A 12,164-nucleotide genomic window follows, 5' to 3' on the forward strand; every position below is an offset into this window, starting at 1 on the left:
CAATTAGACAATATGTTATCTAAATTTTGGTGTTTGGAAGAAGTAGGAACAGCCGAGCCTCTAACGTTAGAAGATAAAAATTGTAAAGAGTTTTTTGAAAATACGGTTAAGCGAGACGATGTCAGTAGATTTATGGTTTATTTACCTTTTAAAGAAGGGGAAAATTATAAATTAGGCGAATCATACGAGATAGCAAAAAAGAGATTTTTTAATATGGAAAGAAAGTTGCAAAAAGACGAAAAGTTAAAATAGGAATATAGTAAATTTATGAAAGAATACGAAATATTGGGTTAATGCAGAAAATTAGTGAAAAGAAACCCATAGTTGGGGAACAAATATGTTACTTACCGCACCACGCTGTATATAATTATAATAGCACAACAACACGACTTCGTGTGGTATTCGATGCGTCGTGTAAAATGTCATCTGGTAAGTCACTGAATGACGTACTATTAAAAGGTCTCGTCTTACAAGACGATATGATTTTTATTTTAATATACGTTTTAGAAAACATAGAGTTACTTTATCTGCAGATATAAAAAAAATGTATCGACAAATTAATTTAGTTCCTTAACATTGTGATTACCAAAGAATATTATGGAGAGAAAATCCAACAATGCCCATAGGAACTTATAAATTAACAACAGTCACATATGGTGTGAGTCCTTCGTCGTTTTTAGCAACTGCTTGTTTACGTACTTTNTTGGCGGCTGCATAGTCGTCCGTGTTTAAAATCAGTTAGTCTACCTTTGTAAAGCGCACCGCTCGCGTACATATAATAAACACATATTTATATTTTTCATTCTTTTACGTTTCATTTAATTTATCGAAGATCTTTTAGTCGTAAGAGATCACACCGAAACATATGGNTAGTCGTAAGAGATCACGCCGAAACATATGGTCCTTCGCCCGGAAAGTCTAGTGAATATCGGAAACGTGAAAGTGCGAAAATTTGCGTAACGAAAGTGCGTTATTAGGGTACGTGAGTTAAGCGTTGTACGTGCGTGTTCGTAAATAATTCTAACGCATCGAGTTAGAAAAGGGTTAATTTCTGCCCAACGTAGTGCGTAGCAGCAGCGATTGCTAAAGTTAATAAAGCGTACATATATATATATATATATATATNAATAATATTATTATATATTATTAACGTATTTTAATTTAAAGTTCGTATAAGTGCATTAGATATCGTCATAAGTATTGTGAAACAAATATAGTTAAGTGTAAAAAACCCGTGCGCAATATTTATAGTGTCGGCGTACAGCGGTTATTGTGGTACTATCGTTATAGTTGTACTTTGCTCAAATTACCACGAACGCTCTCTAACAGTTAATAGAGCGTACATATATATATACATATATTAGTAACGGTCAGCTGAGGCATTTGGTTTCTTTTGGAACAATTATTTATTATCGGTAAAAACTAACAAAACAAATTATGCCTGAAGATAATCGCAAAAATGAAGTTACGCGATTAAGCATAAGGAGAGGTCAATTAAAATCAGCATTGACAAAATTTTTAAAGTTTGTGCAAGACGAAAAGTCGGACCTAATCGAAATTCGGCTTAGGAGAGAAAAAATTGAGGAAGCATGGAGTGAGTACTACCAAGTACAGTTGAAAATCGACATGCTAGAAGGGATAAACGTAGAGGAACAGCAAAATTATAGAGCTGATTTTGAAGACTCATACTTTAAAGCCAGTACGATTGCGGAGAAAAGGCTATCTGAATTGAGTAGGGTAGTCAGCAACGCGTCAGACGTTGGTGTAGGGAATACGGCAGCAACAGCACCGGCTACCCATAGTCAAGATGTCAGAAAATCTATGGTACGGAGCAATGTTTATGCGGTGACAAATTCAGACAAAAAATGCTTTAATTGTCACTCAAATCACTCGGTGTATCGATGTCCTAGTCTTTTGGCCTTGTCCGTAGTTGGACGCATTAAGCGCATTAGTGAGCGCAATTTATGCAGGAATTGTCTACAGGCACACCCTAAGAAAAAATGTTTGGCTCGAGGCTGTTTTAAGTGTGGCAAGCCACATAATACACTTTTACACTTAAGTGCACGGACCGATCAGTCAGAGTTCAACTCAGCAACAAACGTAACGGAAAATTCGGAAAATAGCGAGTCAGAACAAGTAGTTCAAAATGAATTAGTAACCGTTAGTGCACATACTAGCTTACCGGCCGCTACGCCGATATTATTACCAACCGCAGTTGTTTTGGTTAAGAGTAATCGTGGTGAATGGGAGCAGTGTCGTGTGTTACTAGATTCTGCATCACAAAGTAATTTTATAACCGAACGTATGGCACAGATTTTGCGGTTACCTAAAACCCATGTCGACCAAAGCGTCCAAGGAATTGGTGGAAACGTACAAAGAATTAAATCGCGCGTAATGGTTACAGCCAACTCCCGTTTAAATGACTATTCAGTAACATTGTCATGTTTAGTAGTTAAGAACATTACGAGTAACCTACCAGGCATCCGACTAAATGATAGCTGCGTGGTTCCGAAAGCTATAGTCTTAGCGGATCCGCGTTTCACCGTGCCACAGAAGATTGACCTATTAATAGGAGCTGGTCATTTCTATGATTTAATGTCTGCAGGTAAAATAAAGCCACGACCAGGCGGTCCTGTATTTCAGGAAACAAAGTTCGGATGGGTGGTTGCCGGTTCATCGGAAAATCAACTCAATAGTATAAATCAACAAACGGCGGTTTTCCTCGCGGTGAATGACAATTATAACCAATCCCTAGAAAAGGTAGCTGAATGTGAATTCAGTAAGTATCCTGACGCGTGTCAATCATTAGTTAACGATTTTTATGTGGATGATTGGTTAAGCGGTGCAATGAAACGGGAAGAGGCAATAACATTACGAGACAATATTATTACCGTAATGAAAGGTGCCGGTCTACATTTACGGAAATGGGCATCAAACGATAATAGTTTAATAGGTAGTTTATTACCTGCCGAACAAAATAAAGATAGTGACGGTCCGCGTATTATCGATAACGACACGACGAAAATATTAGGCCTGTGTTGGGATCCGCCATCGGATTCATTTAAATATACATTAAGTGAAAACATAATAAATAATAACAATATAACAAAGCGAACAATTTTATCGAATATAGCCACAATTTTTGATCCCCTTGGTTTGCTCGGACCTGTGTTAGTTGTCGCAAAAATTATCATGCAACGTTTGTGGTGCATTCAACTCAGTTGGGACGAACCCGTTTCGGAGGAAGTCGCTGTAGAATGGCATAATTATAGTGCACAATTAACAACATTAAATAAGTTCAGTATTCCAAGATATATATTATGTGAAAATAAAATCGTTACATTACAGTTACACGGTTTTGCCGATTCATCTATCAGAGCGTATGGTGCATGTGTTTACATTAGAAGTACTGACGAAAACGGCCAGCACACGGTGCGTTTGCTACAAGCGAAGTCCAAGGTCGCGCCCATAAAAACGATATCGCTGCCTCGACTAGAATTGTGCGCAGCCCTATTATTAGCACGAATGGTAAACGGAATAGTGCCGAAGTTGAAATGCAAATTCGAGCGACAATTTTATTGGACCGATTCGAGCGTAACCCTAGCTTGGATTTCATCTCCATCTGCTAAATGGAAAACGTTCGTGGCGCATCGTGTTGGTGAAATACAAGACAAAACGTCCATAAATGATTGGCGTCATGTCCGCTCGGAGGACAATCCTGCTGATTTAATATCACGTGGCTGTACTCCAAACGAATTGCGAATTAATGCGATGTGGTGGAACGGTCCCCATTGGTTGAAGGAGGAGTACGAGAAACGGCCGAAGTCATGTGTACAATACAGTAGTACAAACAATACACCAGAAGCCAAAAATACGGAGGAAACAACAATTACGACTGTTGCATGCGTAGCGTACGATAAATGTTATTCGTTGTTATCTAGAAGGTCGTCGTTATTATTTATCATCAGAGTGACGGCGTATTGCCTACGCTGGCGGTATAACATGAATCGAGCAGTATGTGATAAAAATAATGGGCCGTTAACGGTAAACGAACTAGATAGAGTAAATACGAAAATCGTCAAAATAATTCAACGTGCACATTTTCGGCAAGAATTAAGAGAGTTAAATAGTGCAAATGCGAATGTGTCAAAAAAAAGTAAACTACTGCGTCTTAGTCCATATATTGATGGGGATAATATTATACGCGTCGGAGGTCGTTTAAAATACGCTATGGCGTTAAATGACAATCAGAGACATCAAATTGTATTGCCGGATAACTGTCGTTACACAAAATTATTATTCCGTAAAGAACACATGGATTTGATGCACAGTGGACCTCAAGCCTTGGTGGCCTCTATTAGGCAGCGCTACTGGCTTTTAAAAGCGCGAAGTTTGGCTCGTACTATAGTACACAATTGCGTTAATTGTTTTAAACTGAAACCTCAAATAGTACAACCGATCATGGGGAGTCTGCCTGGTTCACGGGTACAGAGTGGAAGAGCATTTGCCATATGTGGTGTAGATTTTGCGGGTCCAGTCATGATAAGAACGAGCTTGCGTCGTAAGGCACCATGTAACAAAGGATACATCAGCATATTTGTATGTTTCGCGACAAAGGCGATACATATCGAACTCGTGAGCGATTTGTCAACGAAGACATTTTTACAGGCGTTGAACAGATTTTTTGATCGACGTGGCAAAAGTTCAATAATTTACAGTGATAACGCCCGAAATTTTGTGGGCATGCGTCGGCATTTAAAGGAGGTGTACGCACTTTTCCAGTCCCCAGAACATCAGCGATCCGTTTTCTCTCATCAAGCGGACAAAGGAATTGAGTGGCGATTTATACCACCCCGTGCACCACATTTCGGTGGACTTTGGGAGGCTGCGGTCAAAAGTATGAAAAGTTTGCTATATCGCGTTTTAGGAGAAGCTCGGCTCACGTACGAAGAATTATTAACTGTACTAACGAGAGTGGAAGCGGTACTTAACTCGCGACCAATAACTCCAGTATCCTCTGATCCGGCTGATCTAACCTATCTCACACCAGGTCATTTTTTAATTGGCGATATAATGACTGCCATACCGGAAAAGGACGAGACGACCACGCCTATTACTCACTTAAATAGGTGGAGAATAGTCTCTCATTACACCCAAGTACTTTGGAAACGGTGGCACCAAGAGTACTTATCTCAACTACAGGAAAGAACCAAATGGTCCAGCACGAAAGGGCCTAAGTTACAAATTGGAACTATTGTGTTGGTAAAAGAGACAAATTTACCACCACTCAAATGGCAAGCTGGGCGTGTAATGGAATTATACTGTGACGATGACAACGTGGCACGATCAGCAAAGGTCCGTACTAACGTNATACTGTGACGATGACAACGTGGCACGATCAGCAAAGGTCCGCACTAACGTCGGCGAGTTTTCACGAGCGGTCAGGTTATTGTGTCCGTTACCTTTTGAAGGCAACAGTTTGTAGCCAGTTTGTAATTTATTTAAATTCCTTATAATTCGTAGTTATTGTAATATNTTCTTATGATTCGTAGTTATTGTAATATATATATATATATATATATGTGTGTCATATCCCGAGTGGGATTAATTATTAATTTTCCATAATGAATTTGTTTCTAATGATTATTTGTATATTAATTTTTCTTGTATTTTTGTATTACCTTTTACGGTTTTAGTTGTTGCGAAATTTTTTTTTAGATTATAGTTGTTTTTTGTTATCTTTTACTTTGAAACAAATATTTCAAGGCGGGCGGTGTGTTTAGGCCTACACAAAAAGTGTATCTATTGTTGTTTTATCTTATCGTTGTTCGGCGGCTGCATAGTCGTCCGGGTTTAAAATCAGTTAGTCTACCTTTGTAAAGCGCACCGCTCGCGTACATATAATAAACGCATATTTATATTTTTCATTCTTTTACGTTTCATTTAATTTATCGAAGATCTTTTAGTCGTAAGAGATCGCCCGAAACACCAACAATGCCTATAGGAACTTATAAATTAACAACAGTCACATATGGTATGAGTCCTTCGTCGTTTTTAGCAACTGCTTGTTTACGTACTTTAGCTAGTCAGGAAGAAAATTATTATCCATCAGCTTGTTCTGAAATAAAAAATAATTTTTACATGGACGACTATTTAGGAGGCACAGACACTATCGAATCAACTGTTCAGTTACGCGACGATCTTATCTGTATATTTCAATGAGCCGGTGTGTCGCTGTGTAAGTGGTTATCTAATAAAAACACAGTTGTAGACGACACGGTTGAAAATAAAAATAACGAACGTGCATTTGAATTAACGATAACAAAAATACTTGGTCTAACGTGGGACCCCGCTAATGATATGCTTATATTTTAAATAAATTTAAATATTTACCCGGAAAGTGATTTAACTAAAAGGAAAATATTATCTGAGGTAGCCAGTATTTATGATCGGCTTGGTCTTTTAGGACCTGTAATAATAAGAGCCAAACTCTTCATTCAAAGTTTATGGAACATAAAATTAGCGTGGGATGAAGTATTAACTGATAATATAAGTGAAAACTGATTAAATTATCGCGACAGCTTGTTAACTTTGAATAATTTAAAAGTGTCGCCAAAAAATAACGTGTGAAAAAGATATTTCGTCAATAGAAATACACGGTTTTTCGGACGCATCAGAAAAGGCATATGGTGGATGTATATACTTACGATGCACCGATATAGATGGTAAACATAGTTTAAGGCTTATTTGTGGGANGTTAAACATAGTTTAAGGCTTATTTGTGGGAAATCAAAAGTAGCTCCATTAAAGGTAATTTCTATACCCAGATTAGAACTATGCGCAGCGTTATTACTCGCACGGTTATTTTATAATGTTATGGAAAAGTTAAAATTAAATATTATAAAAAAGTACTTTTGGACGGACTCAAATATAGTTTTGGCATGGATATCTTCTCCATCCACAAGTTGGAAGACATTCGTTGCTCACCGAGTTGGTGAAATTCAGAATTTATCTTGTCCATCAGAATGGGCTCATGTACGGTCTCAGGATAATCCAGCCGACATGCTTTCTAGAGGATGTGAAGCGAAGTTGATGAATGAGATGCAGTTATGGTGGCAAGGACCGTCTTGGTTGAGTAGGGATAAAACGGAATGAACAAGTCAAAATAATGGAGTATTAGAAATTTCAAGCAATATGTTGGAAAGAAAAAGTACAACTAAATTTATTGGTAATGTAATAGAAGAAGCTAATTTGTTAGACAAATTTTCATCTTTAAATAAAATTTTACGTATTATGACTTATTGTTTAAGATTTATAGATATTAAAGTAAATAAAACATTGTTTAAAACAAGTGTTATAAATGCAGATGATTTAAATAGGACAAATATTAATTTAATACGTATTGTGCAAAATAATTATTTTGCCAAAGAAATTAGTTGTTTGATAAACGGTAAAGAGGTGTCAAAGAAAAGTAAATTGTTACGATTAAGACCGTTTTTAGACGATAAACATTTAATTAGATTTGGTGGTAGACTGAAAAATGCATTGTCTATTGATGAATGTCAACGTCATCCTATAGTGTTACTTGGTGATAAGTGTAAATACGCGCGTTTATTATTTCTACGCGAACATGAACGTCTAATGAACGGCGGCCCGCAGGCGATGTTATCTACTGTTAGATTAAATTATTGGCCATTGAACGCACGTAGGACAGCAAAAGGCGTATTGCATCATTGTATTAAATGTTTCCGATATAGACCGGTTGTAGTACAACGCATTATGGGCCTTCTACCTATTAGTCGTTTTAAACAGGGAAGAGCCTTTTTAATAAGTGGTTGTGATTTTGCCGGACCGCTGATGATAAAGGACAGTCTTAGAAAAAGGACATGTATATTAAAATGTTACGCTTGTATATTTATTTGTTTTTCAACAAAAGCAGTTCATATTGAATTAGTGTCTGACTTGAGCACGAAGTCATTTTTAAATGCATTAGATAGATTTTTTAATAGACGAGGGATTGCAAAAATCTTATACAGCGATAATGCTACAAATTTCGTAGGAGCTAATAAATATTTAAAAGAAGTTTACGATTTATTTCAATCTGAAGAGTACGAAAATCAGCTGATTAAGAATGTTGCGGAAAAAGGCGTGGAATGGCGATTAATTCCTGCGCGCTCGCCTCATTTTGGGGGTTTGTGAAGTCAATGAAAACTATAATTTTTAAGGTGTTAGGGGAGGCATTTTTAACATACGAGGAATTAAATACTATTTTAATAAGGGCAGAAGCTTGCTTAAATTCTCGACCATTGACTACTCTTTCCCCGGATCCATTTGATCCACTATTCCTTACACCATCACATTTTTTAATTGGAGAGTCGCTTATGTCTGTGTCAGAAGAGGACGAAACCGGTGTTAAAACCAATCGGTTGGATCGATGGTTGGGTTGAGTTGTGCGACATTTTTCCCAAATGTTGTGGAAAAGATGGAGACACGGATATTTAGCTCAATTACAGGAACGGGTGAAGTGGTCCACTGCCAAGGGTCCTAATATTAACGTTGGCACTATAGTTTTGTTACGCGATGAAAATGTAGCGTCATTGAATAGGAAGTTGGGTCGCGTACTAGCGGTACAGTATTGTAAAGATGATGTTATACATTCTGCGACAATTAAGACTACAAACGGTGAAAGCAATAGAGCGGTAAGAAAATTATGTCCGTTACCTTTTGAGGACAACCAAACAATGAGTTAAATTGCTTCAATGATTCATATAGTTAAAATTAAATATTTTTTGATTATTTATTTGTTAATTTATTTATATTTATTTTGTGTAGATAAATTATGAGAGTCCCAATGTGTGTTTTTTAAATAATTATAGTCGAATACTAATTGTTAAATCTATTTGATAAGTCTTATTCCTTTGGTTTATTTGTAGTATTTTATTTTATTTTTTTGTTTTGTTCATTTGATTTATTTAATAATCATTAATTTAAAACAGTGTTTTAAGGCGCCCGCTATGTTAGGTCCGACTATAGTTATCAACATGTACGTGGACGGTCGTTGACCACCACTTTTAATTAAGTCAGTCGGCGACGTGATTTCTTAGCATAGAGTTGTAATTTAAACGAATAAAAATTGATATATTAACGTTCATAGAGTTACTTAAAATTTAAAAATAATAAAACCCCAAAAATCTGTTCAACTAGAAAAATGACATACAGTCCACAACACTGGGCATCACTCATTTTGATTTGAAATTGACATTTATTCTTAAATAAATGAATTAACAATAATGATAAGTTTATATATTCTATTTCCCGAATTTAACATGCTACAAAAGGTTTAATTTTTTTTATATAACCTCATAACTTAAATTTATTTAATCTATTATTGGAGCCTTATATGACTTGTACTTTATAATTTAATTTCAAATAATTAAAATAGAATTATTTAAATTAAAAAAAAGTAATATGTAAACAAAAATAAGTAGACAAATTATTTGAAAAAATAAATTAAAATAATAAATATTTAATACTTTTTATAAAATAAAAATATAACCATTTATAAATTTTTTTTATAATATTATAAGACTTTTGAAAACCAATCTGCTTCACTTAAAGAACTTATGAAGACAGGCTTAAATAAATGTTTTACCGTCAATCTGTTTCTTGCTTTAGATATTGTTTGACCAGTTTTTTAAAAAAAAAAGCGTTCTGATGGAACAGAGGTTGTGACAATACTTAATTTTTGACGAGCAATGTAATATAATTTTGGGTATAAGAACTTCATGTTTTTGACTTAATGTAGCTAGAGGAAAGTCATTGAATATTTCTAGATTCTTTAAACGCTTGTCAAGTTCAAATAATATATACTTTTTTAATTCAATACCAATTAAAGATGTATTTTGACAAGTATTCGCCACACTATTGATACAATTAATCAATGGTAAAATTGTACTAATTATGGTATATTTTTTACCAGAGATTTTTTTTGTCAAGTCCTTAAGTGGTTGCATCAAATTTTTAACTTATTTGACAATCAATATTTCTCTAGTTATTATTAAATCAGGTTCATTTGGCCTTTCTAATATAATAGTAGAAACAACACGATACAAATGTAAAAATCAATCCATCACATAATATAGACTATTCCAACGAGTCTTGATGTCCAATATTAATTTTAAAACTTTTCTTTCTGGTAAAACCTGAAATACCATATTTTAAAACATAATAAACATTAAATATTATATTTACCATAATTTTTTTGGATACTTCTTAATTCATGATTAGCATTAACACTATTTTTTATAAATTTTAGAATATTTCTAATTTTGTCATTCAACTGATTTAAATTAATACAATTCTCTAATGCGTTATTAGCTATAAGGTTTATAGTATGAGCAAAACATGGGATTGTTTTATATATGCCAAATATATCACTAGCTGTTTTTTTTTTCAGTTAAAAAAGAACATTTTAAATTTAATGAGAATGTAGTACACAAATGTAATAAATAGACATTACCATTATCAGTTACAATAGCAATAATTTGGTGTTGACTAATTTCCCATTAAGTCATAATAATTTCAAATGCCTCACTAATATTTTCAGATGTATGAGACCTACTTAACTTATGTACACCTAATGTTTAAAAATGTATACATTTTAATTAATAAATACGTAAAAATAAATAATTAGATCATAATAAGTAATTTGAAATAATACCACATATAAATTTAGTGCCTTCTAAAAAGTGTACCAATATAACTTTTCATTTGAAAATCGGTTCAAATATCTGATGTTAGTGTAAAACTATTGTTTTTCTTCAAGTTATTTGAAAACACTTTAAATAGTCATATTTTAAATCCTATTTATTTTTTATAGTATTCATATATGGAACTGTGTAAAAGGGAGAAGACACTTGTAAAAAAAATGTCTAAATCCACTTCCTTCAACAGTGGGCAATGGTACATTATCCTTGCAAATATAATAAATTAATGCATCAGTTATTTCTGAATTTTTCATTTCTCCTGCTATGGAAATTTACAAATTTAATAAAAGAACCAATTCTAATAATAAAGGGCATGTGTTACTTTTTTCCTAAACTAGTATTTAGTTGGTAAATTATAATAATTTATGCATACATACATTCTTAAAGGAAATTTTTTCTTTTCAATTTAAAGCTAAACTTAAGATAAAGTAATTCTACTACTATTTGAATTTTATTTTACTGCATTAAAAAACATTTATAATATGTTAGAATATACTAAAATTTTATTAAATTATTCATTTTTTATAAAATTTTTAAAATAAAAATTGTTTTTTTTTTAATTAATTACAAATTTTATCCAACCTTATTAGTGAAATGAGTCTTGAAATAAAATCTTAATAAGAGAAAAATAATTGTAAAAATTTTCAGAATATATTTAAAAACGAGACTATTAACAAATTTTATTCATTAGTCCAATTGATTACCTTTCAATAATGATACATAATTAAAACAGTGCTCAATCAAAGGTCAGAATCATGACTATTAATGTTTTAGGATTCCTTTATTTTTGAATTTAGTTGGTGTGCATTTTTAAGATGAGAGTGAAGATTATATGTGTTGCCAGACTTTAAACATATTTTATCACATACTTTACATTTAGCAGACAATTTATGGACTTTGTCAAAATGACGCCAAATTATACTTAATTTACCCATCGCAAAACATTACTATTATCTTTGTAACACAAATTGCACCAGATATTATGGCAATTTGCTACCACGCCAATATGTTTTATCATTGTACAGTATATTTATACAACAAAACATGGAACATAAAATATAATTACCAACAAGCTATAAATAAAAAAAACGGTAGCACAGTGGGGTCGAGGCACAGTGTGGACGANACGGTAGCACAGTGGGGTCGAGGCACAGTGTGGACGAGTCATAGAGGGGACAAGTATAGATGATATCTGACAGTGATTAAAATCACTATCATAAGAAACGCTTCGATGCAAATCTGTAGATAGTGTTTCCTTTAGAGAAATTGGTGAAATATTTTAAAAGCAACATGAACTCTTATTTCTTTAATTATATCCTGATTAGTAGTTCTTTGATTTTAAAATATAATATATGAATAAATACTAATTATAGTTTTTAAATTTAGTATGAAATTGTG

General features: G+C 33.7%; 3 protein-coding genes across 3 annotated transcripts in view; all 3 read left to right on the forward strand.

The window, feature by feature from the left end:
- The first annotated feature begins 3,269 nt into the window (after window positions 1–3,269).
- On the forward strand, window positions 3,270–5,531 carry LOC126903771 (uncharacterized). Its single transcript, XM_050682252.1, has 2 exons — window positions 3,270–5,355; window positions 5,408–5,531. The coding sequence occupies exons 1-2, from the start codon at window positions 3,526–3,528 to the stop codon at window positions 5,483–5,485; spliced, it is 1,908 nt and encodes a 635-aa protein (XP_050538209.1). The 5' UTR covers window positions 3,270–3,525; the 3' UTR covers window positions 5,486–5,531.
- A 77-nt stretch (window positions 5,532–5,608) lies between these two features.
- LOC126903782 (uncharacterized) overlaps window positions 5,609–12,164 on the forward strand; it is a 94,119-nt gene continuing 87,563 nt past the window's right edge. Inside the window, exon 1 of the mRNA XM_050682268.1 lies at window positions 5,609–6,432. The gene's annotated coding sequence lies outside the window, so the exon portion shown is untranslated. The remainder of the gene's footprint in view (window positions 6,433–12,164) is intronic.
- Window positions 7,195–8,199, forward strand: LOC126903767 (uncharacterized). Its single transcript, XM_050682241.1, has one exon. It carries the CDS (start codon window positions 7,195–7,197, stop codon window positions 8,197–8,199), a length of 1,005 nt encoding a protein of 334 aa, XP_050538198.1.

The sequence above is a fragment of the Daktulosphaira vitifoliae genome, unplaced genomic scaffold, assembly GCF_025091365.1.
Source record: "Daktulosphaira vitifoliae isolate Bord-2020 unplaced genomic scaffold, ASM2509136v1 Scaffold_4, whole genome shotgun sequence".
Lineage (NCBI taxonomy): Eukaryota > Metazoa > Arthropoda > Insecta > Hemiptera > Phylloxeridae > Daktulosphaira > Daktulosphaira vitifoliae.